A 27459-nucleotide genomic window follows, 5' to 3' on the forward strand; every position below is an offset into this window, starting at 1 on the left:
ATCCCCTGACAGCGGGGACACACGGGGGGTCACGGGAGCGGCGACTCGTCAATGGGAAACGTCCATCACCCTCATTTGAATGTCAGACCTGGGCATGTATGGAGAAAGGTTAGAGTACAGATACACAGGACGTGTGGACAATATGGGCTCACATTATAGATTCATGAGTGTAAAGGGTGTTAGTGTTAGCGTAGCCGTGTGATGTGTAGGGCCTTTCATACGTGTGACGGCATCTGTGAGTTTTGCGGGCAGACGCAGGTGAACGGACCGGACCATGGGAGCGAGGCGTGGAGCTAGCCGGGACTGAATCCACCTGTGTCCGGGTCACACAGAGCGGTGTATCGATGGCCAGGTTTGGTAACGCCAGGCAAGAGGACAAAACCACGGCAGGGAAGAAGGGATCTGAAAAGGTGAAACACAGGTGAGCCGGTACATCTGTCGGGTAACAGGTATTTACACGACACAGGCCAGGAAAAGTTGTACGGTCGGCTGACCCTGCAGGTGATATGTGTAGATCATATGTTTTATGTCATAATAACGATAAGTAGTCATTGTTCCGTCAACTACCACTTAGATCCGGTCATTATGTCCTAAATAGGTCAATAAATGTGAGTAGGCAGTGATCTTTATTGACTCTCTTAATCCACATAGATTTGATTCTCCTTTGTAACGTTGGTCTCAAAAGTTTTGCGTACAGACGTGGACCCTTCGTGCACTCAACTTATATTCATAAGCCTATATTTTCCCCAATGATGTTGATAAAATGGTGTAAAGTACGGCAGCCACCGTTGCAGGTTTGAATATTTCAAACAGTACACACTTGACTTGTGCTACCGTACACAGTCCTGTTAAGTGCAGCACTGTTATGGTAGTCAACCAAGCGCAAAGTCAGACATAAAACTACAGACCCCATTCGTTGCCAAATAGCGTTTCGTAATACCGTATCCAACGACATGAAATACATACATGTATGTTCTCTTCCCTTAAAGATACCTTATGAGCTTAGGGTGTATTTAATAACATGTCTATAGGGCGTGGGGAAAATAAAAGTAGATCACATGATAATCGTTACCCTTTAGATAATTATTAATCATCGCTATTCAATGCCGAGTGCACAAAAAGACGACTGGTTGAAGTCATGTTACAATATAAACGAAGGGTGAAACGTTTTAAACTAATCATCATGAAGGTTTGGTACTATTTAGGGCCATTATTAAAATAGATTTCCCTCAATATAACAAAAGAGGAGACTACCATGCTATAGTCATGACTAAAATATGTCGCAAAGCTAAACAGCAAGTCAAAAGTCAAATCTAAGCCCATTATTTGTCTTAACGTCGTTAAAATGCCGTTAAGAAAACACGTACGGCCTTATAAAACTCCGAGGTTTAACCTCAAAGGGCTCAAGTCACCCCAAGAAAGGTCTACAAGTCCTTAAGACGTCTGTCCTGGCTTCAAGCAGCTTTAGTGAGAACTGGTGGGACAATAAGGGCCAAAGATTTGCCGTCTTTATTTACTCAACCGTGCCATAACCTGGAGTGGCGCCCACGGCAAATAAGGGGGTTGGCAAGACTCTGTTTTGACTACAATTATAACAAAGTTTGCGCTATGGTTCGCACCTGCATAGAGTCGACATGACGAATGTACCATAAACGCAGTTCCGACAGCAACCGGTTCGCCCCCAAAACCGTTTGTCAAATACCTTTCTAATGCGTCTCAATGGTTGTCGGAGAAAAACATATTTATCAAGGCTTAATGGACTAATTAAGCAGTTATTAGGCAGATCGCTGAAAGATCTCTTTGATGAGGTATTGTAGCAGATTTCATGCCGATTTGAGTTCCCAAGTTCCCCGATCCATTCATTCCTCGTTAGCAGATTAGTGACATTGTTCCCACGTACAGTACATGAAAGTTGACACTGAACCCAGGCATATAACGTTCAAAGGTACATGTAGACAGGAGTATTACTGTTGTAGAAGGTACTAGAAAGAATGTGCCACGGTGCACGTATATATCGCCAATACGTTTGTGCTTGTTTGCTCAGTACACTTAAGAATGTGGCTTCCCTGTTTACCCAAGGACGCAGGAAACGATAATGAGCATAATAATTCATTCACAACCTTTCATCATCCCCTAGTTGTGTTGTAATTACTTTCTTGATGTATTTATTTTCAGAGCGTCTCAGCCCTTTGAGAAGATATCGGGATGGGACTTCATCACAGAGTTTGACGACTTGAGTAAGTGTTCTGTACTTTGCCAGGGCGTGACAACAAAGTATAGGTAATCCAAAAATATCATCAAACCGTTAACAAAACTTTGCAACAGTTTTATTACAGCTCTTGATTAAAGAATACGACTGAAAGCTGTACTCTATAACTGACCTAATTCCAGTCTTAACTGTGGTGGTGTGGTGTCGCTATAGTGCCATCGATTCCCTGCCACCTAGGCTGAGGTGTTTTTGTTGACATTACACACACACGCTGTTAGTTTTGCAACAGAAAACCGGAGTCCATCGCGTTAGATACCAGCAAAAGAAAGGCCCACTGAGGACACTTCAGTAGAGTTGTCAGCGTAAGACAAGAGAAAAGGCACAAAAGACGACAAGAACACAAAAGCAGACCGCCGTCGAATGAGAGAAACGCCTACAGGAACTAGCTGACCAAAACAAACTCGTGTAGTAAAATGTTGAGGCAATTTTGCTGTGGCCTTGTTCATGTTCGTTTGGGACAAAGGAAAGCTTAAACGGTTACAGAATAGGGCAAATCACAAACAAACGCCACAATGGAGCCGTGGTCGGGAAAACAACATGGATACTGTCCCGCGAAATGGAACAAAAGACTCGCCAAAGTCGTCACGAAACAAGTATGCCGTTCGTTGTCATGGGCAGGGGCAAAGTCTTGTTCATGGGTCGCCACTTGTACTTGAACAAGCCTTTGTTTGAACCCCGATGTGTTGTTGGATAAATATGTATGCCCTAGACATCAGCAGATACAAGTCTTACTTCAGGATATCCAAAACAAACTGAAATGTACTGTCTAGGACATGCCTGACTGACTTGCCCTTCGTGACCGGTACAAGGTGCATTTGCCTTTCCTCAAGCAAACGCAGACACACACCTTTAAGATACGCTCTGATTCTTGTGTTTGGTTAGACCGCAAGTAGAGTATAACCGTCGACTGGTGTAGAAATATGTACCAGGCGATGTCTTAAAAACAAAAAGGTGTAATTTTACCACTCAATTGGCTTTTCAGAGTTTTATTCAACTTCTACAATATCACCACAGTCCTAATATGTATTGTTCATTCTATGTATGCTACTTTGAGAATCAATGTTTTCAAAATTATCTTTTTATTTAGTCACTGTGTATGAAGTCAAAATATACATTTTTGATACAAATAAAAAAAAAGCACGGTAGCATGTTCTTAATTGTACATACAGGGATGGACCCAGTGATATGTAGTCAATCATGTAACAGGTTATTTACAGTACACTACATCAGCTGACGGGTACAAAGCCGACCATAATCCCCAATCTCAGCGTCCAGTAGGGTCGTGGCTTGTATACACTTCACGAACAATTGGACAGTCTAGTGTAACCTGTCTGATAAACCAGTTCTAATACCGGTTACTGATGACAAATTGCTTCCATTGAAAAGCTTCAATCTCGCTGGTGACATACCTTCACCAACAACAATGCACCAAGAGACTGTCAACTGTATCTGACCCTCCCAGCTGTCTTTTGTAATCCTGTGACTTACTGTCTAATTAGGACACACTGCCAATTAGGTAGTTGTTTGTAGAAATGTTTTTGAGGTCCCAAGACAACACATTCTTCCCGATCCATGTTGTTTGTGAATTTTTGTCGTGAGTGTGTACAGGCTTTACTGGCCTTAGGAACAAAATCATGGCAACCCCCGATAGACCGACGATTTGCGATTTCCGTGTGTTTTAAAGATATACTAGTACTATCACATGATAGACAAGCTATATATATATATAGGGTTATAGACTGTGATACTGTGTATGAATAACTATTTCCTTTTTTTCAGGTTTGGACGTATGGGCGAAACAAACCTCCCAAAACAGACAGAGTAAGTAAAATCTGATATTTTATAGAGCTAGGAACCACTTGTTAAAATGATGTACACGTCAACCACATGTACGTGCATTGGTCATTATATTTCTGCAGTCGTGAAATATGACAATAGCATACTATGTGCTATGGCAAATGTGTATGATGTAGAGATATTGCAATGGTTTAAGTGGATGGGAGAATGGACAATGGTCTGTTCTCAAAGCTATAGAACAAGCTTCCGTCTGAAACACCTGTTAGATACAATCAGGGTACTGTACGGCTCTCCAATACCAGGAATTTTCCCGATAATGCTACCATGGTGACGACTGAAACATTCCACCCTGTGCGATCACAGACGGCATTGTTTTTCAAAATCCTTTCTCCGACCGGAATAACTCTTTCAAGGCTGGTCTCCGAAATATTGAATAACTGTCCGTAACCCGAGACGACTTTAACGTCATTTGGGATTGAGAGGAACTACGGATAGCTGATCGAATTATACGACTGCGATGTTTGTGTATTAAGGTCTTTTCAGAAGCCCCCTCCCCCTCCGGCTTCGGGAGGCGGCTGGAAAGAGTAGAAATCGGCCAAATAGAGAGATAACATGCCGAGGGAGTTGATCTGCTGGAGAGAACAGTTTGCCTTCGGGAGCGACAGACTGTTCTATCTAGGTGACCAACTCCCTCAGTATGTTATCTCTCTATTTGGCCGATTTCTACTCTTTCCAGTCGCCTCCCCAAGCCTGGTAGAGGCTACACTCCGCTAGCCAGAATAAAACTACGAGTCGTACAGGCAACAAAAAATATCATTCTACAGCAAAATTAAACGATATTTTTCTTGGTTTGCTGACTAAGAACCTAACGCACACTGAACTGTACCGTTTTCATCATTACTTGTACTATAAACACCCGTTTGTTTTCCGACAAACAAAACTGTTCATTGTGTTGTTTTGACTTATTTGTAATACCTAAAGGAGAACAGCGCTACAGAGTTTAATTAGCACACTCTTCAGCTATGCATATATGCCAGTTTACTCAACTAGTCCACAGGTCTTATAGTTAAACTCTACGTGTTGTAAAAATACATGAAGGCCACCCAGCCTGGTTTGACTACTTACATCTCAATCTAAAATCACGGAAAAACATAAAAGTGGAACAGTTCTAAGCTTTAAGAGAACCTGCCTTGTTTGTGTACGGTTCAGGTATGGTCATTCTCTATTCAGCATGTTTTCCTTTCAACAAAACATTTCTGTTGTTTGGTAGCAAACAGTCTAATTTGGATCAGACAAACATGTCTCCAACTCTGCCACTCTCTTAAGAGAGTCTACACCATCAAGACCTTCCCTGTTTATATCCGTATGCTCCTTTATGAAGCTACAGTAGTATTACTCAAAGACGTATATGAGTGTAACTCTAGGACCATATCCTGACTTACGTAGTAAACATGGCGGTAACGCGACTCATTCTTTTCGCCACAAGTGACCTTGATCCTATGAAACAGGCTCTGTCACGCTGGTTTGCGAAAGAAATACGCAAAAAACGTCCAGCCATTGTGTCGGTGACAAAGCAGGGGGTAGCACGGCGGGTTAAGGAGTTTTTGATCGGCACTAGAAGACGTCAGTCTGAGTGAGAGAAACCGGTCAGTGAGAACCAATTACGCTAATTGGTGTTGACCCAACCTTCTCGTCCCGTCTACTGATAGGAAGAATACCTCTCATTGGTTAGGACAGCAGGGCTCGTCAATAACTACCAAAACGTACATACGTCGTCGGGAATATACTATTTGTCATCAACGTATATCTCTTTTGTATCAGATACGTTATATAGAATTTAGATAGCAGTATTTGCTATCGCAACTCGTAATTTCGTGCAATCATTTTTTCGCCCACTAACAATGCTTTCTGTCTGTTTTTCAATTTACATACAGGAGATGTGTCAGAGATATACTGATGTGATTCGATTACCAGTGCTCATTAACGAATCTGTGGAAAGCATCCGAGTCTGTATTACCTGAAGTTCTGTTATTCATTCCAACATTCTATGACTAGACATTTATTTCATGCCGCCATCAACGCACAGCACAGCAAAACACAGGACAATTGACGTAGCAAATACAGGACAGGACAATACTCATTTGTGTAAAGTGCCTTTCCAAGATCGGTGACATGACAGGACTCGATCCCGGGACCTCTTGGTTCCGAGTCGAGATCTGTGAGGTTACGCCACCCCACCCCACAAAGTTCTGCTTGAGGCTTGCTAGCGCTAGACTAAGAGTGACATCGCGACACATATTTAGGATACATGGAACTACTAGTAACTTTCTCGTCTTCATCATTGCATTTTTCAGGTAACACCAGACGAAATGAGAAGATCCCTGCGAAGTACCTCTGTACCACTGAGACTAGATGCTCGGGGCTGCAGAGTCCGGCGGAGTTCTGTACAGTAACCATCGCTGACGAACTCAAACAGACCACACAACTCATCAACCATGACGCCGGGCACAGGGACGACTTCACCATCCAGAAACGTGCAATAGAGAAGGAGCTGGTGGCACAAAGAGGCACCAGATCTGACCATCACAATGGGAAAAATCAATCAACAAAATCATCACCAGCGAAGAATGATAGTTCGAATTCTAGACTAACCCATAATGGGTCCACAAAACATGAACATCTAGATGGGCAGAGAGGATCTTTCAATTCTTCTACATTTTCTAAACTGTTGAGCATATCGTCAAGTAGACACCAAGAGAGTGATCATGTATCCAGAGAATCCAACAGCCATCTTGCCGACAGTGTAAACGAGGAGCAAGTAGGTATAAAATCGACCTCTTCGACAGCTTCAAAGATTCAGAATGGGAAGACGTCCACTCAGGAAGGAAAAGCTACAAGGTCGCCTGTGGAAAGTAGAATGGTGCTTCCTTCTGTGAGGTTCACCTACACAAAAACAAAGGACCAAAAACAGAGGCCCGAATCAGGAGTATCTCTGTCGTCGTCCACGACGGAACAAACAGAATTATCGGGCTCGTCCTTCTCAACACTGCGGACTATAGAGTCGTCAGAGGAGTCCAAGTCGTCTAGTACCCGGTCTGCGGCCGTGACAACCACCACGGGGTCCAGTTCGGGGGAAAGCGAGTCTTCCAAACGGTCGACAGGTCCCGAGCTCCCGCCAGTCAACCCCTCCCCTAGCCCTACCCTCATGGCTTTCCCTAGCGACGGCATCGCCAAGTTTTTCACCTCGTGGGCTCGCAGCTTTGCGGAGAGCGTCAACAACGACGACGACCAGAACTTGTCAACGGACATCTTTTCCAGATACAGCCTCAACAAGAGATCATTCCTCAAGGCCAGAACTCACAACAGCGCCCGCGAAAATCCCTCTAATCTTCAACATCTTAATAAAGACTCCCGGACTTCAAGAAGCGCGCCTAGTTTGACTGCTGCTCAAGACGCTGAAGACATGTCTTCAAAGGATGGTGACTCTTCTCTCCTGAGAGATCCCAAGTTTGCGGATGGAGCCGTCAGTCCCAGTAATTACCCAATCAGAGACGTGTTGCCTAACGGGATACCTGTGCAGCGGGGCCTGCCGGGAAGGAAACTGAAGGCCCCGGATGTATCCACTCCGACCAAGATCTCTCTGCAGCAGGGATGGCGGGAAGACGACCTGTCCGGCTGGAGCACGCCGCCCATGTACCAGGGGGATGTCATTATAGTTAAAGACGGGGTGGACCTGGAGAAACTAAGGGATCAGGTGAGTGTATACAGATGATAGAAAATCTACAAAAGATGGGCTTGCCTTTTTAGCAGATTTTATGATGTTTATTTTATACTGCCCATAGATTTCGAGTCCCTGTAGATTTTGAGGCAAATGGACCATTTCACACATGGGCAGCAAATTCGTATTGCAATATTTCTTATACATTTGTACTTTTTATTTTATTTTTATACTTTTATTTTTTTATATTTTTTAGGGTGCAGGACAGTGATACCAACTTTTCTCTTCAAATGCTCAGCACCTAGTGATTGTTTCGTTTCTGTGTTGTAGGTCATTGAAATTTGTAAGATATGTTTTGTTTCCGCAGAATACGAACGGCCCTCCGGCTTTTCGTCCTCAGCATTTGAAAACTCCGCTGCAGAGAGCGCGAGACATCGTGCAAAGGAGGCTGGGTAATCCTGTCACACAGCCAGAGGTACATGTAGGTTACTCCACAGAAAAAAAAATCATTTTTAAGCTTTCGCAATTGTAGTATTTTTCTGAAACAGGTTTGAACTGTAATTTCCAACGCCAAAAATGGACTTACACATAAATTTTTCGACGGTACAACAACAGTCTTTGTCAAGGAATGAGCAACCTGCAGCTTCTGTTGTGTTGTGTTACGTCACGTTTATACAGATAGAATACATGACTTGGTGAGCAGAGGATCATGATTATTAGCAGAAAATTTGTAGCGCCCCCCATCTATGTTGAGTTGGAATACGAAGATTGGGTATCGCACTAACAAGCTAAACTTTGACATTGATATACAAGCGAGTTCATTCCAGGAACGACGAACATATAAATTTCCATACCTCTTTTAAAGACAGGTTTTCAAAGACAAAGTCGTGTTTTGAGAGAAAACCTATCTAACCGATGTGTTTGAAGACTGTAGCTAAAAGTTATAATTCCGTTCTAGATCAGCAGTTCTCCCACTGCGAGTCCTCCCCGCCGGTGGAAAAGCTCCTACTCCAACATGTACGAACCGACCAAACAGCGCAGCGGGGAACTCAGGGCACAGTCCGAGCAGAGCCCGAGGGCACACGCCAAACACACCCTCGGGCAGCATGACGTCACTGACCCAGGGCAGAGGGTGATCTCCAGACCCAGTCGGGACGGGTAAGGCCTTTCTTCAGCCTCTTCATTGATGAAGAAAACGATAACACCGTGGATGATTTTGACCATGCCAAAACATCAGCCATTAAGCAGCTCCCCCAAGCGCCTTATGTTATATTGCACAGTTAGGGACAAATAGAGAATGAATTTTTTTGGAATATGTGGTTTGTAACGTTATGGTGATAACGCTATACTGATGCTGTAACGTTACAAACCACATGTTGAAAAGAACAGAAAAACTTCATTCTCTATTTGTTGTCAGATTCGGCCCATAGTAATTTAATTAATGTTGAGCATAAAATGCCCCAACACCTCAAAACACAGTGAAAAACAAGCTGTTTAATGTCAACAGGATCATTCCGATGCCTTCCTGTCCTATGCAAATGAGGGTTAGCCCCCTGTTTTCGCATTGCATTCTGGGGATGGGAAACTGGTGAATACAAACAGGCAATAACACCACTAGATTAGCTCAACATTGTCTTGTTTTACAAAGTAGGACTGAATTTCTCAGTGTAAGTAATTCATAGAATGAATAAGCAGACTGAATATACACTCGCCCGCTACTCACGGTTTTATGAAATTTTTAAAACTTTATTTTCCTACCGTTCCCAGAGTGCATCGGAAAATCGAGAATCCCCCTCCATTACGGGACAGGCACGAACTGGCGTCACGTGATCCCTGGAACTACGTCATGCAATATATGGGGTAAGACGGGCACGTCGGCAGAACGTACTGCGTCTGCGCAAAACCACGATGTTGGATTCTTTTAAAGTTTTGTGCGTCGACTATTTCAATTGCAGTTGATATATAATATATAATATGTAAGATATATAATTTTGATTTGTACACTAAGTCTTGATTATTTTATACAATACACAGTCATTTATGTCCACCCAAACAACAAAGTATGAATGGTATCATGAAAGTTCATCTGTGTTGGTAGTTATATGTTTAAAACTTTTGATCCAACACAAAGAAATCTCTCACCTAGAGCTTTCGATCAGTCACTCTGGTCTTCCTCAGTAGACTGACCCAGTGAAGCTTGTCACGTGGCTTCTTTGAAGTGCATGTGACGTTAACACTGGGCCCATCAACCTTCATTGAACCGCGACGGGGGCTGACATCGTCTACCAGATACCTTTGATCCAGTGTTGACGTCACACTTCAAAGAAGCCACGTAACAAGCCTCACTGGGTCAGTCTACTAAGGAAGATCAGAGTGACTGGTCGAAAGCTCTAGGTGAGAGAACTTCTTTGTGTTGGATCAAAAGTTTTAACTTTAAAAAAGTATAAATGGGCATTTCAGACGATGAGTTGTTCCCTATCATTTCATTGGAAAATCGCCGTATTAAAGACAACAAAAATTACGCCGGTTTGTATTTAAATTTATTTATGTTCGTTTTACAGGCGTGCCCCAGCGGTCAAGACATCCAACGCTCTCAGACACTGATCTTAAACACATTTAATTTATTTCTCTTCCTCAAACATACATTGACAGGGAAATACACACATATACATGTCTATATACCCTGAATTACGTAGGTTTGTTACAAAACATTGTGCTTACTACATGTGCTGAATATCACATGTGCATGAGACTGACAAAAATGCATTATATAATAACAAACACTAAACAAAGATCCGAGCTCACAGGCTGATGGTTGGACCAGGAAATAGAGTTATTATAGAGCCTAACTGCAGTGTGCAGGAATGACTGTTTCAGTCGTTCAGTTCTGGCCTTGGGAAGAGTGAACGCATTATTGTTCCTCAGTTGTCTGCCAGTGGCGGTGCGTCTTTGAGGAGGCACAGGATCATGCAGTGGATGATCTGGTTTTAACATATTAGAATCGTCTGTAAACTACGACATGTGACCTGTTTCAATATCTGTATGAATAGGCCACAAACCTGTTGTGCAGTACTAGGTTATCATATATAGAACGTTACATAATATGTATGTATAGTAAATGTACATGGTTAAATACAAACACTTTGGGGTATCAGTGCAGATGTGAAGTTAAAATGGGTGCTGCCGTGAGCAGAAACTCTTGCTGGCTAATCTACGGCATTGTTTAGATATTCTAGTGTTAAATGAATATATGAACCTGATTATGATGATTCAATAAATGTCACGAAAGTACACCAAAAACATAACCACGTTATCATACATATATGTGTCTGACATGAAATACATCTAATGTTCAATTGATAACTTTGGCATCTGTATGTATAAGCAGAATGCCGACTTCACATGGATACATTGTCATATGCATTATAATATGAATAATGCGCAGAACACGGTATAATAAACAATACATCCGTTATCATTGTTTCCTCATCATAAGGTAGGTTGTATTGTTTCAGAAGACGGTGTAACTGAAACTACTAGTTAAAACTCCTAAGTTTTGTTCATTCACTGCAAAGCCCATCAAACGGCTTCCCCTGGCGCCCAATGTTATATTGCAGTCACAGGTAATTCACACAGAGTTTTGAAAAAAAAATTATATTGATGACCGAATTAACACAATATTTGAAAAATTCAAAATACAAGATGATGCGACATTGCTGGCTCCAAGCTTTGTCCGATAGAAATCTTAGCGCCGACCCCAAAACTAGCCTGAGGAAAAACACCAACAAACCAATATATCAATGTGTTGATAAGTTAATCCATTAACTAATCAACCAACCAATCAACCAACCAATAAATCAATGATAAGACAATAGCCTAAAATATTCTTTTGCCACAGCGATTATTTCATTATTCACATAGCAAGTACGGTGTACGGCAACATTTTAGTTGGCTGTGGATATGTGATCCCTGTCAGTGTTCACATTGCTTTATCGAGTGGATCATGAAGTTAAAAACGATTAAGTCATGTTCAAGATATTTCCGTAGCTAATCTTGATAATAGAACGGTAGACATGAACGCAAACGTTTAAGCTATACTAGTAGTTATTTAATAGCAGGCTTAGGTTCTTCACTGACGACATGTTCAAGAAATACAGGACGGAGACTTTCTGCCATAGTTGAGACAAGATCGAGTTCTTACCGTCGGTAGTTTGCCGGCCGCGGCGGGTGCAGACCAGCGGTTCTCCTGTCCACTGTCCGCCGGTACAGGTGGTGGAGGTGTCCCCGGACTCCTGCTGATACCCGCGGAGGCAGCTCAGAGTACACGTTTCTCCTTCCTCGTACGGCGAGCGGCAGCGTCTGGGTCCCCAGGTGCCATAACGGCGACCAACCGGGGGAGGGTTACAACCGGGAGCTGAAAAATGTCAAAAAAGAAGAAATTGTATACTAGTAGTATTATACTATAGTAAAATAAATAAACATGTTTCAAGAACGTACAAGAGCCACATGGGCATCCACTCTTCTAGGCATAAGTTTAGGACGTTTTTATCGGGCGGGCTTTCGAAATTATTCTTTGTACTGGTGTCTTTTTTTACACCGGTCATGGTAAACTGTCATGCCAATTTTAACACTTCTCTCAGCTACCAAACGATATGTTTAGAGAGTACTGGGCATCTACATGGCACGGTTATCGAGACGAAGATTCATGTCAATACTGCAGTAGCACGTTTCACATGAGGCCTTGTCACACATTCACGAATTTGGCCTCCCGACGTCCGCCGACCATGGTTAGGAGTGGGTCGGCTGGCGTTCGGTTGTGCCGGCTGGCGTTCGGCTATGTCAGCTGGCGTTCGGCTATGTCAGCTGGCGTTCGGCTATGTCAGCTGGCGTTCGGCTGTGTCAGCTGGCGTTCGGCTGTGTCAGCTGGCGTTCTGTTGGCAGCTGGGTCGGCTACGGTTTGGCTGCGCCAGCCGAATCAAACACACAAACCAACAATCGGGGAGTATTAAAGTTAGCAGTGTTCGGGGCGTGTTCAGAGGTCAGATTCGATTCCAATTCAATTCAAGTCAAATTCGTTTCAATTAGTACAGAAAGATAGGCGTGGCCTAAATCTGGTCAGAGTGCTCTCCAACACCAACCGCGCGGCCTGTTCGGCTGGTTTTCGGGAACGAATTCGCGATCGGGAGAAGTTTGTGAATGTGTGACGGGCTTTACGTACCGGTACGTATGCACTCCAGCGGGATCCCAGACCAGGCACCGTCAACACAGGTGATCGTCGAGTTTCCGGACACCGGAGAATGCCCATCCCTGCACGTATAGGTGCATTCCTTCCCGTTCTCGTACGGCCACCAGCAAACCGGGCTCCAGCTTCCACTGGTGAGAGGTGGCCGCTCGCATCCAGCTGGGAAAGAATGCCACAAATCAATCCGTGTTAGGAACAAGTCAGCTGATTACTTGTACATGTATGTGTTCTTTGAACTATCATTCCTTCGAATTGATTTCTTTCTCCCGCGGGCCCTCTATTTTAAAGATGCATTACGTAACATTAGAACAATATAAAAAGTACATATTCTGTTCATTTTATAACAAAGTAATTGAGCAAGATGGATCAACCCTAGGCCTACTCCTACTCTTACGAGAGTGTTTAATAGCTAGCTGGAAACACAGTTGTCAGTCATGTCTGTTTACATTCTGGTGGTGTCACCACAAACTACATGTAAGTGCGCCTTGTGTGGGCTGTTTTACCTTACTTCCGTACTTACCGCCAAATGTTAATGTCAGGAATGTCAAGTAATATATTGCACAAATATGTTGAAAAGTGGAAGTGAATTACAATCACACGAATGTTTTTTTTTTTTTCAATTAAACTATTTCAATTTTTGGTTAAAAAATGTTACATAATATTCCTTTAGTATATCAGAACCACGCTGCACAATATACTTACTGTACTCGCAGGTGAGCGGTGTTCCGGACCAGGCTCCGTCCCTACAGGTGACAGTGGAGTCTCCGGACACCTCAGAGTGGCCTCTCACACAGAAGTAGGTGCAGTTCTCTCCGTTCGCGAAAGGCCACCAACAGTCCTTGCGCCGAACTCCCGAACTGGGCTCTTCTGGTACCTCGCATCCAGCTAGGAAAGGAATTCAGTCAGTCAAGGTAGCAGAACACAGTTTTCGCCCTATGGGGATTTCTATAGTTAAGGACCCCAAGATGACTCACTTCGACGCGGTAAAAATTATAGCAGGGTGCACTTCACAAATACGAAAATCGAATATGTTTGAGAAGAAGGTACAAACTACAAAATTTCTAGAAACCCAAAAACCCTGTCGGCGTATCTGCTCGTAACGTACACTTTGAAATCGCCCTCTACGGACGTGACCTCAACAGCAGCCGACTCACCCGGAAAGCCAGTTGCGTGATACGGCGCATTTATGCACGAACTGCAAAACCTTCACAATTCAAATCATACAGTCTCAAACCCGATACATTCCTACACCACACAGCGCAATTTACATCTGGCTGACGCTCTTATCAGGCTTTCTACCCAGCCTTCAAGAATATTCGCTGCACTACTTTCTATACCCGCGTCACAGACCCCCGGGGGTCGCCCATTAATACTGTGTGCTGCTACCCCAATCTATGAACATCAAGTCAATTTTGTATTCTCTGTCCTACGTACCCATTCTTCTTTAAAAGTCACATCGTACACATTTAACATGCTGTACTCTGTATGATATTTTACTTCATTTTTAGGAATAGGTGTACTGCTGAACCCAACCTAAAAAATTGGGTGCACAATTTTTTAGGCGCAAAATTTTAAAATAGAATAACTTAAATGTCAGCAATAACTAATCATGTTTCATTTCCAAAGAAAATTACTACATATACTAGTATAACAATGAATTTATTATTTTTCTGACACCTAGATATTAAGAATTGTATACTACTGCATAAGCAAACCTACGAAAATATTTGGGTGCACTGATGCATCCACAGAAAAAAATTGGGTTCACAGCTCCAAATTTGGGTGAATTAAGGTGCACATGCACCCAGTATGTCGAGCCCTTTACTTACTGTACTCGCAGGTGAGCGGTGTTCCGGACCAGGTTCCGTCCTGACAGGTGACAGTGTAGTTTCCGGACACCTCAATGTACCCCTCCCCACAGTAGAAAGTACAGTTCTCCCCGTCCGTGTAGGGCCAATAACATCCCGTCCGCCAGGCACCCGGGCTGTACGGCAGCCGCCCGCACCCGGCTGAGAAAGGAACATCACAATTCAATCCATTACCGCGCGCAACAACACGCTTCTAAATACTAGTACCCACTGATTTCTCCTTGTTACCTCCATGAAAAATGGAGGTATTGTTTTTGGCGCGTCTGTGTGTGTGTATGTATGTATGTATGTGTGTGTGTGTGTGTGTGTTTGTTTCCGCACATTTGTAGTCAGCATAACTTCAGAACGCCTTTATGGATTATGATGATATTTGGTATGCTGGTAGGTCTTAGAGAGCCAAAGGTCAAGGTCAAATATGGGCCTCCTGGTGGCTGACCTTGGTACTGCAGCAGAACTTCCGGGAAAACAGATTTGCGGGGTGGCAGGGAAAACAGATGTGCGGGGTGGCATGGGAAACAGATGTGCGGGGTGGAGGCAGTGCCTGCCCGGTTTGATTAATGAGGTTCTCCCTCTGGAATAGTCTACATGGCCATATTCAGTCCAAAGGTGCTACTGTGTGTTTGAAACCAAAAACCTGTGTTATTTTGTTCTGTACTGTAGTGTACTGTGCAAAAACATTTAGAAAAACTCATATATTTCATGGAGGTATGAGATCTCCGAATTCTTGTATTTTGCATTGTGTCCGACCAATGAGCTTTCCTTCGTCCAACCTTTTCATTGCGTACATGAAAGTCATTGGGAGGGAAACTGATCATTCAACATCTATGTTTTTCTATTACTTTGTGTCACATATGTATTATCATCTGTGTGCTCATTTAGCAAAGTACTGTCTCTGGTAGAACTTACTGTACTCGCAGACCAGCGTTTCTCCGGTCCAGGTGCCGCCGTTGCAGTTTCTGCTGGTGTCGCCAGATGTCCTCCTGTAGCCGTCCCGACACACGAACTCACAGGTCTCCCCCTCCTCGTACGGCCAGCCGCAGCCCGTCTGCATAGCGCCGAACCCAGTCGGAGGGTTGGGACACACCGCTACAGGGCACGGTACAAATAGTGTGTAGTTAGTTCGCCATATGATAGCAAGTCACTGAGCTGTATACATGATTTCTGTGCTACTGAAGATACCGCTACACTTCGAAACATATTGCACTCTCTAATGTTTCTTCTCCTTCTCCTCCTGCCATATCGTTAAATGGATTCAATTTCTTAATTTTTGGGCCAAATAACATGAAATTTGGCATGAAGGTAGAGTGGCCAAATACCCCATGGCGTTTTTTTTTAAATTTTCTTGATACAGGCTTTAGAATATGGTTTTATTTTGGCTTTTTGGCTGTGTTATAATGAATGAATGAAGACCTTTATTGCGCATTTCTGCCACACTTGATGTTTGTGTACGTACAGGTAGATGTTAGTGTACGTACAGGTAACGTTAGATATTTGTGTGCGGTACAGGAAGATGTTTGTTTACTTACAGGTAGATGTGCGCCGAGTCGACCTTCTTGACCACCAGGCCTCAGACTGCCACACCAGAGCGGCTATCAGCACCAGGGTCAGCTGCACCCTCAGACTACAGTATACGTACATACATTTGTACTCGGACATGAATGATGATATATTGTGAACATTGAGGCTATCATTTTACTGTGTGAGCATTCAGTTGGTAAGCAATGCATATTCTGCTACTGTGGCAACTTTCATAAATTAAGACTTATTTCCATAGGCAAGACTGTGTAGAATAATTTTGATTCTGATCTCAAGAAGGACGTCACCAAGTGATTCGAAAAGGTAGTGCAGGAGTGTGACTGCATCCTTTATGTGTAATCCTGTATAAGGCCATGTTGATTTGATTATATGGATGACATCTACGCGCGCATGAATTTTCGGCCGTTTCAAAAAAAAAGTTTTCAACCATAATGTAAATCGTACAAAACAGTTGCAAAATGAGCAAAAATATACCGTAAGTTACAAAAAAACCATACCAATGTCGTAGAATGCCAAAATCAAACGAAAAAAGACGAAACTGTAAAGAAATGAACTTGAAGACTATATTATTCGCCAAACCATATTCTGTCCCATTTGTTCAACCCTCATGACCACGTAGATTTCATAATGAAAACAACTTTTTTTTTTGAAAAACTTTTTTTTATTCGCACGCGCGCATCAATTTTGGGGTTCCCGGAGGATGTCATATATAATCAAATCAACATGGCCTAAAGCACGGCTACCCTTGTGACAACTTAGACTCGTCCGGTAGCCCGAGCGTTGCACAGAAGAGTAGAATAAGGCCACAGCAAGTAAATTTTATGGATGCCATCTTCCGCAGACCCCAAGTCTAATGCGATCGGGCGAAGAAAAAACGAGGCGGGACGAAAAAACAAGGTTCCTACATTTTAAAATTTTGACTCAATCATAATACAAATGTTTTTGATTCTGTGGGAACCACATATTATATACACAGCAAGCATCACATATCACTGCATCAAAGTAAGAAACAAGACATCAGAGCCTTTTCTTGTCTCCTCTCTTCTGCCACCCACCTTCCGGCATGGTAACAGACATCTTTGCCCATTTGGGCATGGTGACCACTGTCAGAAGGCAAAAAAAAATTCTTGTTTTTTCCCCCGAAATCAGGCGAAAATTAATGCGCGCGTGATGTCATCCATAAAAATTACTTACTGTAGCCTAAGTTAAAAATCCAACGAAAAATCATCAATATGTTCTAAAAACGTTTTAAGCCAGCTGGAGGAAGTACCTGAAAAATGGACACCCTGCAAAGACAAATGGATTACAGTACCATGTGCCTGAAGCGTAGTGCTGTAAGAGCAAAAAAAACTTGTTCATCCAGTACCGTGTGTGACACCCAGTACTGTGTCGAGATTAGAATTTGAGGGACCTAATTTCTCACAGAATACTAACACAAGAAAAAGACATCGATGAAGGCGGAAACGTGCCTAAACATGCATCCCCTTCTTTCTGTAGTAAGGTTTTCTAAAGATAAGATGCAGTTTTCCGCCTATAAAAATCAAGACACGACAATGCGCAATGAAAAGGACACTAATGCTACAATAAATGCTACACACAGACAATGTGATGGGACGTCGCTTCTTGTTAATGTTCGAGTTTTCCCTGGATTTCTGTGCGTTTCTTCAGCTTTCTGCACATTACACATCAAATCAAATCAGAAGCTACTACAGTAGTACTGCTGTAATTCGCGTTGCCTGTGCTTCAGTGATTTGTTGAGTCGACATTCATTCTGTACATATGCTGCGTCACACGGCGTACACAACCGAACACTATTAATGTAGCTCCCACATAAGGAAGCCATTTACACCAATAGACTAGGAAAGTGCCTCCTATAGTGACTATGCGGTTCTGAGAGGAGACTACAGAACACAGTAAATACTGCTCACACATTCGTATGAAAACAAGGCTCTGTTGGATGACAAATAATTTCCTTGTGACTTAAATGTACATATGTACAGTTGCATTGTGCCCAATTAAAATTTCTTTCGTATTAAAGGAACTACAAATCAGAACCTTCTATGTTTATGCAGTCACCTAGTAATGGAGAACCGAGCAATTTGCTTGGCCTGATCAGCAAAGACCTAGTGAGACCATTTCTGTACAGGTCATATACTAGTATGCTGCGTCATCCATACTTAAATAGCTAAAATAGGTCAGTATACGTGCACTCCCTATCATAGAGATAGGTTGAAACTTAAATCTTTGGAGTTCTGTTCACTTCGAATCCCCACCACAGTCTCCAAGACAAACACAAACGTAACACAGTCCACGGACGGTAAAGTTTTCGACCTACCGCAGCATGGTGAAGTCTTCTGCAGGAGGTCTGATCTGTTCCTTCCTTTCCGTCCAGTATTGTCTTTACTGGACATACAGTAAAGATACATGTACGTCATATGCAAATGTGCCTATTGTCGGGAAAACAGGAATGTGGTAATTGCTGTCTTCTTCCTTGCATGAAGTGATGCTTCAGCGCCTATAGATGTCCCGCGGGACATGTTTTGGTCAGCAGATCTGTTTGACTTGGTAGACATATCACATTGTTGCCATGGCCACGAAACAAGGGAGGCCACGCACAATAAGTTGTGAGTGGTTCAAACCTTACAGTCCTATGGCCGCGCCTGGGGTTGTATTGAGGTCACCTGAGTGAGCGCCATGGCAGCCGCTCCAGACCCTTGCGATTAAGCCCCAATTGTAAGCTCCTCACAATTCAGCCCTTGGCTGCAAGGAGAGGGCCCACGATATAGTCCACACCTTGGTAGCAGGCCCACCAAATAACAAACAATAACAAATTCTGTGGAACCAAACTGAAAACTGACGTGGTATAGAGCTACGGTGGTGAACGCACACCGTGATTAACAATGGTTCTCTTAGCCATCACTAGAAGTGACTTGAAGTTCGTGACATTACATCGCAATCTTAAGCAAATGATAAAGGGCAATGTTTTCAGACATCTGTTTTGTGCCATGCTGTTCTGTGTCATTCTTTTCACACGTCACATCCAATAAAGAAACGCAGCTGTAAACCTTTGTTGTTGTTACCTAAACCTATTTCTCGCGTGACGTAGTGTTGAAACAATCACAAAGTCTCCGTGAATATGGCAAGCAATGTTCTACACATCCGGATATTACCTGCAATGTTATCTTTCAATCCTAGAGGCAAAATAAACAATGAACAAACAATGGGTTTAACACCTTTTATTGCAGTTTCCTAGTTTGTTCCTTAGACCCTTGGTACATGTTTGTTGGCCAGCAATAAAGCTTATATGTTCAGATTTCTGTTATTATATTCTTACTCTTAACAAAGACTAAAACATATATCTGACTTGACATATAAGTTAATCTAGTGGTGGACATTATTTAAAAACTTCTTCTGTATGTAATAGAGTTAGATGCATTGCTTATATCAATCAGTAGATCTGATTGTATATTTTGTCGTGTGATGTACGTGTGTCCATCCATCCGCTTGTGTAGATATATGTGTGTGTATGAGTGTGTGTGAGTATTCATGTGTGTGTGTGTGTGTGTGTGTGTGTGTGTGTGTGTGTGTGTGTGTGTGTGTGTGTGTGTGTGTGTGTGTGTNTAGTGTACTATATAGTAGTGGTAGGTGTACGTAGTGTGTAGTCGATACTATACTACTGTTGTGTGTGTGTGTGTGTGTGTGTGTAGTGTGTGTGTGTGTAGTGTGTGTGTGTACGTGTGTGTGTGTGTGTGTGTGTGTGTATACATATGTGGGTGTGTACACGTGTGTGTGCATACATCTGTGTGTGTGTGTGTGTGTGTGTGTGTGTGTGTGTGTGTGTGTGTGTGTGTTTGTGTGTGTTTGTGTGCTGTGCACCATGTAATACTCGCCAATGTTAGCAGTAGCCGTAGCTTTAACGTTTAGTATGAAAAAGTAAAATTTATCCATCTATAACTTCCGCCTTACGTTTTATGTTCTACTGAATTCAAACATATGGCATCATATCTTGGATGTGATTGGATGAAACTTGCGGGTGCTTCGAGCGGTGTGATTGGATGAAACATTGGAACACCATTGCGCATGTCCTCAACGGCAGCCCCACCACGACCACCAGCCTCCTGTACACCCTGTAATACAGGATCACGCATTCGTCAAGAACTTTGTTACCTCCATGAAAAATGGAGGTATTGTTTTTGGCGTGTCTGTCTGTATGTATGTATGTATGTGTGTGTGTCTGTGTGTCTGTCTGTCTGTGTTTCCGCAACTTTGTGGTCAGCATAACTTCAGAACGCCTTTATGGATTATGATGATATTTGGTATGTTGGTAAGTCTTGGGAAGACAAACGTCAAGGTCAAATATGGGCCTCCTGGTGGATGACCTTGGTACTGCAGCAGAACTTCCAGTTTTTGTATCTTTTGTCCTGAACATGCTATGGTCTTGATGTTTTGGTGACAGATTGCTTTTCCTGTCGGGAATAAGTGGTGTGAGTTTGGTCCCCCTACCAGCTTGTTCTGGAACTGCAGGGCACTTTCTGGCGAAATGTTTAAAAGCCAATAAGTCCAGATAGGAACAACATATTTTCATAATTTTTGGTGTGTAGGTAGCTGGGAGAGAGATGTACATGATTAAATGCAAATTATGCAAATGAGGACTTAATTTGCATAATTAATGAGGAAATTCTATGATTACAGTGTTTTACATTATACTACTTTCATACATGTAATGTATGTAACCTATGGCAGGCAGAACATCAACAGATACTAATTATGCAAATGATGACCTAATTTGCATAATTTATACAAAAATTCTATGATTTCTTAATGGTGAATAATGGGAATGTCATACTTGGGACATCTGTAAGTTAATCAAAAGTTAACATACATCACGAGGCATATATCATGTTAATGCAGAGGTAATTTGCATAATTAAAGAGGGAATTTACATTTACATATCAAGCCCATATTTCATGGAGGTATGAGATCTCGGAATTCTTGTTATTGATTGTAGTTTATATAGTAATGAAAGAAATTATCTTTATAGACATATTACAAGTACGTTTCCATACTTCCAACACTTGCCTAATATTGAAAAATGTATCTTTCTTGTGCGCTTTGACCATCCTGTATTATACTGTAGTAAACCCATTTCAAATTATATTTTTAACATCACAAAGAAACGAGAAGAAGCCGAACCTCTGTATTAGAGTAGTTTTAGAGCTGTTTGTAATACAAACATGTATATTACCTATTTCATCTGTTCACCTGTACTTAGCCCGATAGGGCATGAATGTACAATAAAGGTCATTATCATTATTATTGATAATTTCATAAGATCATCAGGTTGGTGTGCGCAAGAGACTGCATGCATAGAAAGATAATCTCCATGCAGAGTCTGTGGGGCAAGGGGATTCTATATTGGCCGCTTGTATCCATTAGCCTCCTGTAACCGCTGGCCGCCCAACAATGGGCCAATATTTAGTCCCCTTCTTTATTCGACAACCAGTGGATTTATGAATATTTCCGTCGATTTTGTGGCCGTATCATCACCACATGCCACCTTCTTCAGGGCTGCAGTACGAATCAGAACCAGTCATTGTTGGCCCGAAGAAGGTGACAGATGGTCACCAAAATGTCGGATATGAACTGGTTGTCCAATATGAACACAACCTTCTTATACAGGATAATAACATTATTACACCAGCCATCATCATGAAATATTCCAAACATAGGTACATGTAGGGTGATGTTTTATCGCACTTCTTTTAGCAACGTAGAGTAAAAAGGAATTTTATTTCTGGACCAAAAAAAAAAAACAGAAGATAAACAGATAAAACTACCTTTTCATATTTAAAGCCAAACCATCTTGTCCGTTGGAGAGACTTAGCCTCTACCAGGCTTCCCCTGGCATGTCAGCTCTCTATTTGGCTCATTTTTACTCTTCCTAGCCGCTTCCCGAAGCCTGATAGAGGCTAGGGGAGACTAGCAGGTAGCAGGGAATTCTAATGTAGACACAGCAGCTTGCTCACAATGGCATTACCTTGCAGCACCAAGGACATTAGTGTCTGTGCCATTTTGTTTCGCTTGCAACTCATCACCTCCCACACACCCGGGTATCCTATACACTATGGACTATGCGTAAGGCCATGTTGATTTGATTATATGGATGACATCCTCTGGGAACCCCAAAACTGATGTGAGCGTGCGAATAAAAAAAAGTTTGGCCAAAAAAAAAGTTGCCTTCAGTATGAAATCTACGTGGTTATGAAGGTCGAACAAATGAAAAGTAGTATGGTATGGCGAATACTCTACTCTCCAGATCCATTTCTTTACATGTTCGTCTTTGTTCGACTTTGGCATTCTACGACATTGGTATCGTTTTCCAATATTGTTTTTGCAACTTACGGTACATAATTATTCATTTTGCCACTGTTTTCTACTATTTACAGGGTGGTTGAAAACTTTTTTTTTGAAACGGCCGAAAATTCATGCGCGCGCGGATGTCATCCATATAATCAAATCAACATGGCCTAATCTCCAAGCAGATCTTTCGGTGGTCGCAAATACAGTATCCATCGAATGAACCAATGAATACTGTCTGACAAATGGATACTGCCTGGCCAATTTAATACTGTTTTTGTGGCCACCAAAAGATCTGCTTGGAGATTACCTATGAGAACTCACCGGAGGTTCGCTCACAGACGATCGGGTCGCCGGTCCACTGGCCGCCCGAGCAGGTCCTGGTGGTGTTGCCGGAGGTGTGTTCGAACCCGGAGAAGCAGGTGTAGGTGCAGACCTCTCCCTCCGTGTACGGCCAGGAACAGTCTCTCCGCCAGGCTCCGGACGGGTAGGGGGGCGAGGAGCAGCCCGCTACAACATACATTTGTACAGATTGTTAATTAGCGACCATCCTCTACACATAGAATCTGGCAGGCATAGCCGTACACCGTTACAAGATAGACTATGTAACTTCTGTAACAATTCTTGTATTGAAGATGAATCGCATTTTATACTTGACTGTATACAGTATATATTATATCATATGATAACGAACGTAAATCACTGTTCAGTTCAATTAAGCTCGACAAAAAATGTAAAACATTATCAAAGGAAGACACTTTTAAATATACTATATCATGTTCAAATATAGACGTCATCAATGAAGTATGTAAGTATATTTCAAAATGTTTCAAAAAGAGAGAAGAAGCCATTAAAACTAAGAGATCGATACCACTTTAGATATTTTTTTAGCATTTTATACCTTAGAATTGATGTCAGCCTTTCTTTGTTATTATTGTTGTTGTTGTAATTTCTTTCTATATCTAGTACATTGTACTTTGTACATCCGTGCATTTATCCCCCCGGGGAATGAACATGCAATAAAGTTTCATATAAAGTTAATCTTCAAGCAGATTCTATAGTGCGATGACAAGACAGTATGCAGTGGCCAGAGGAGTGTCCATCGGTACGGGACTAATGGTCCCTCCTCTCTCATGGCCAATGGATACTGTCTTGCCACCGTAGGATCTGCTTGAAGATTACAGACCGTAAGAATAGAACGTTAACCTTGACGTTACAGACCACACCATTGCTTCCCAATGAGACATATCATCTGATGATCAGGTAACTTTATTCATAGCCTGCTACGTAATATGACATGTGCATATTACTACTTTGACTACATTTACTTATTCTCCAGATGTTTAGCAGCTTCCCACAATTCGACCTATTCTCGTGCCAACTGTTGAACGGCTACACTTTCTGTTTTACATACGGGCAATATGTGAGAGATGCAATACATGTACAACAGTCGCCACGGCTATTCGACCCTCTACTATTTTCATACCGACTGAGTCAGCTCAAGTTTCTTTAACCTCCGTAATTGGTCATCTCAAGATTCGCGGATTACAGTCAAGGCAAAGTCTTGTTTTTAGACTCATACCCCTCTGCTACGTTGCTAAAAGTAAGTATGTAACGTTACTGCTCTAGAGGTAGGGAATATTAAAGGTAGCCTCTACCAGGCACCGCGGATCGCTGCAAAAATAGTATACGTAGAAATTGGCCAAAATAAAAGGGAATAGCATACCATGGGTGTTAGCCGGCCAGAGGGTACATTTTGCGACTTCGGGTGTGGCAAAATGTACTCTAGCGGACCAACTCCCCTGGTATGTTATCTCTCTACTTGGTGAATTTCTGCTCTTTCCAGCCGCCTCCCGAAGCCTGGTAGATGCTATATCAAAGGTGCAAACTGTACATACAGGTCCGTCGGCAGACGAGGGCTTCTCCAGACCAGGAGCCACTCTCGCAGGTCCGATTGGTGCTCCCGGAAACCCTCTCGAAATTCTCCTCGCACTCGAAGTTGCAGGTTTCTCCGTTGCTGAACGGCCACCAACAGTCGCTAAAATCAACCCCGGTCCCAGTGCTGGGCCACGAACAGCGGCCGGCTGTGAGATATTCAAAACTGGCGTTAGACTAGCCTGATTAAATCGCTTTTGCCGGCCGCCCAACATCCAGCCGGCCTCCGCGGACTATGTAGGGAGCCCCCCGGAGCTTGGGTTACATAGGCTAGCGTTAGACGATCTCTAAGTGCTGTTCTTTCAGTGTCATGTAGTATTTCATATATTTTGCATAATTGCATGTTCTGTGACAGAGTAAAACGTCCTCTGTGCACAAAATGCATCCAAACTAAGCAAATTTTCGGCTGTGATGACGGTCTTTTTTTTATAAATCATTCTTTTTATTGTTTCCAAAATTCACACAAAAGAAAGCATGGCACAAAGAACAAAATTACTGAAACCACATGCATAACAACAAAACTAAATAAAAACCAGTAAACAATATAGATGACTATAACAAAGTGTTAATAAAGAAAAAAGTGAACCCCAATTACATACAATTTACATAAAATTTCTTCAAGGAGATGAAAGTAAACCAATGTTATGACGGTCTTAATCATAAAGAATGAGCCATTATTCTTGTCACGTGACCTCACAATGAGACTGCGCATGCGTAGTGTGATGCACTATGGGTAATCGTGTCAAAGTTTAGGCACTCCGAGAAGCTACAAGACGTATAAGTATGCCTATCATGGTCTGGCATGTTTTCATTCGTAATTGTGAGCCTCCTTATACTTACAGGGACGTCGACGGTACCGGGTCCCCCAGATCCAGCCGTCCGCTCCCCACACCATCGCCGCCGCCACCAACAACACCAGAGCCAACTTCATACTGGTGGAACACAACAACTCAGTCAGACTAAACATTCATAGTACCGGGCAGATGTATAAAAGTACGTCCGTGAATAATTTCATCGATGTCGCTGCTGTACAAATGTAGTCCCAAATGATATTGAAATGAAATGAAATACCTTTATTGTACGTTCATGCCACGACGGGCTAGGTACAGGTCAAGATATAACAGACACATAACAAACGTATATACAAAATTGGAGACAAAAGATGCACTACTTGACTTAGACATACATACATAATGAACATACAAGGGTACTACTAGTATATTAGGCTAGTACAAAGTGTTCTAGTCACTGAGCTAATATAGAGAGGTCAACTTCTTCTCGCTTTTTTGTACAGTGGAAAATGTGGGAGCAGATCATGTTTGTGATACAGGTTTCTGTCTCAAAAGTACGGGTAGCAACAACGACGATAACAAAAAAATTCTCCGGAATTAAGAAACATAATTTTTCAAATAAGGGAATTCTGAAACTAGAAAAATATTAGTTTGTCAAGAATTCGCATGCAACGGACGTTAGACATCCTCGAAGAAAGTGTTAGGCAATGTGATAAGCAGAAACTAGTCCATGAACGACTTTAAGGATGACAGAAAGTCAGATTGTAGTAATTTTGCACGCAATAGATATGTTTTTGATAAAGCTTGACTTATAATTGGTTGGTGACCTAAAGCGTATGCAAATGAAGATTGGCAAGAGGTGTCGCTGTGCCAAGTCTGACTTGCTGAGCAACTTGCTGAGCAACTTTGTAATAGCCGATTAAACATGACCATATAAGAGCACAGTCTCAAGTGTTCCTTGTGTTGCGTCGCGTTTCACCAATCTCCTCGTAAAACTACAGAAATATTCAATTAAGTGCATCTTTTCAGTCACATCTTTCTTTACACGTAAGCCAAGTAATACACCGCAAGTGTCTTTCTTGGCACATGTTCATGAGTTAAAACCTGCTTGGAACTGTTGAAACGAGTAAATACGTCAAAATTTCAATTCGTCGAGCTAGACACAGCCTAACCGATGAGTGGAAGCCTTCTATGTGAGTTGTGTAAGATTCGTGTTGACAAAGTACGTAACTCGTCTAATGATCTGAGATTAAGTATTGGCACACAAGTGATCATGATATGACACAAACACACTCTACTTCCTTATGACGTATCCAAATATACTCCGAAGTTGTTGACATTTTGTCGTTACAAGAAGCAATAAAATCGATGCATTCAATCATAATGAGACGTCAACAATGCACACTACAAATGTTCTTCTTGAAACATGGCAAAATAAACCTAAAAACAGGAATGACGTTATGTGCCAACTAGTAAACAAATTACCAACGTTTTTCAGTCTATGAAATGTATATAAGGCGACAAATACACTGTACTCACAACAAGAACACTCTTTTATCTTTCAGGATACTTCGAGAAATGGACTTGGAGCGTAATTAAAGAAAAGAAAGGCTGGCGTACCTTTTCACGGTGCCTTACAAGAGAACTGTTTTTCTCAAGCGCTGTCTTCTCCTTGGGCGGAAGTTGTGAAGCAGCGAAGGTGCGCAGTTGATTTTCGTAGGTCTAAATCCTGCTTTGATTGACGGCATATGCAAATTAGGGAACCAAAAATATAAACGTTTGCTCTGTTCGTGAAAAGTATCAAACAAGCACTCAGCCTCTTATAAGAATGAAAAGCGTTTTGCTAAGATCAGATTTGCTAGGAATTGACGACACTCTTGTCATACTGCTATGTCATATGCAATGTCTAAATATGTAAACCACAAAAACAGGCTAAAAGAAATTGA

General features: G+C 42.3%; 2 protein-coding genes across 4 annotated transcripts; one reads left to right on the forward strand and one right to left on the reverse strand.

Annotated features, from left to right (window-relative positions):
• Window positions 1–11425, forward strand: LOC109476086. 2 transcript variants are annotated; one of them, XM_019776946.1, is made up of 8 exons: window positions 1–421; window positions 2176–2237; window positions 4049–4090; window positions 6421–7820; window positions 8152–8265; window positions 8743–8942; window positions 9552–9644; window positions 10346–11425. In XM_019776946.1, exons 1-8 carry the CDS (start codon window positions 345–347, stop codon window positions 10386–10388), a joined length of 2031 nt encoding a protein of 676 aa, XP_019632505.1. In that variant the 5' UTR covers window positions 1–344; the 3' UTR covers window positions 10389–11425. The 2 variants fall into 2 exon arrangements, with proteins under 2 accessions (XP_019632505.1, XP_019632506.1); XM_019776947.1 differs by having other exon boundaries at window positions 8152–8259.
• On the reverse strand, window positions 10660–27227 carry LOC109476088 (E-selectin-like). 2 transcript variants are annotated; one of them, XM_019776950.1, is made up of 10 exons: window positions 27134–27227; window positions 25563–25654; window positions 24686–24871; window positions 23112–23297; window positions 15801–15980; window positions 14856–15035; window positions 13729–13911; window positions 13003–13185; window positions 11986–12198; window positions 10660–11552 (listed from the first exon to the last, which is right to left on the reverse strand). In XM_019776950.1, exons 2-10 carry the CDS (start codon window positions 25651–25653, stop codon window positions 11548–11550), a joined length of 1407 nt encoding a protein of 468 aa, XP_019632509.1. In that variant the 5' UTR covers window position 25654; window positions 27134–27227; the 3' UTR covers window positions 10660–11547. The 2 variants fall into 2 exon arrangements, with proteins under 2 accessions (XP_019632509.1, XP_019632508.1); XM_019776949.1 differs by lacking the exons at window positions 23112–23297; window positions 24686–24871; window positions 25563–25654; window positions 27134–27227 and adding exons at window positions 16421–16515; window positions 18766–18858 and having other exon boundaries at window positions 10665–11552.
• Window positions 27228–27459: the final 232 nt, after the last annotated feature.

Source organism: Branchiostoma belcheri, unplaced genomic scaffold (assembly GCF_001625305.1).
Source record: "Branchiostoma belcheri isolate BF01 breed outbred unplaced genomic scaffold, Haploidv18h27 scaffold36, whole genome shotgun sequence".
In the NCBI taxonomy this organism is placed as follows: domain Eukaryota; kingdom Metazoa; phylum Chordata; class Leptocardii; order Amphioxiformes; family Branchiostomatidae; genus Branchiostoma; species Branchiostoma belcheri.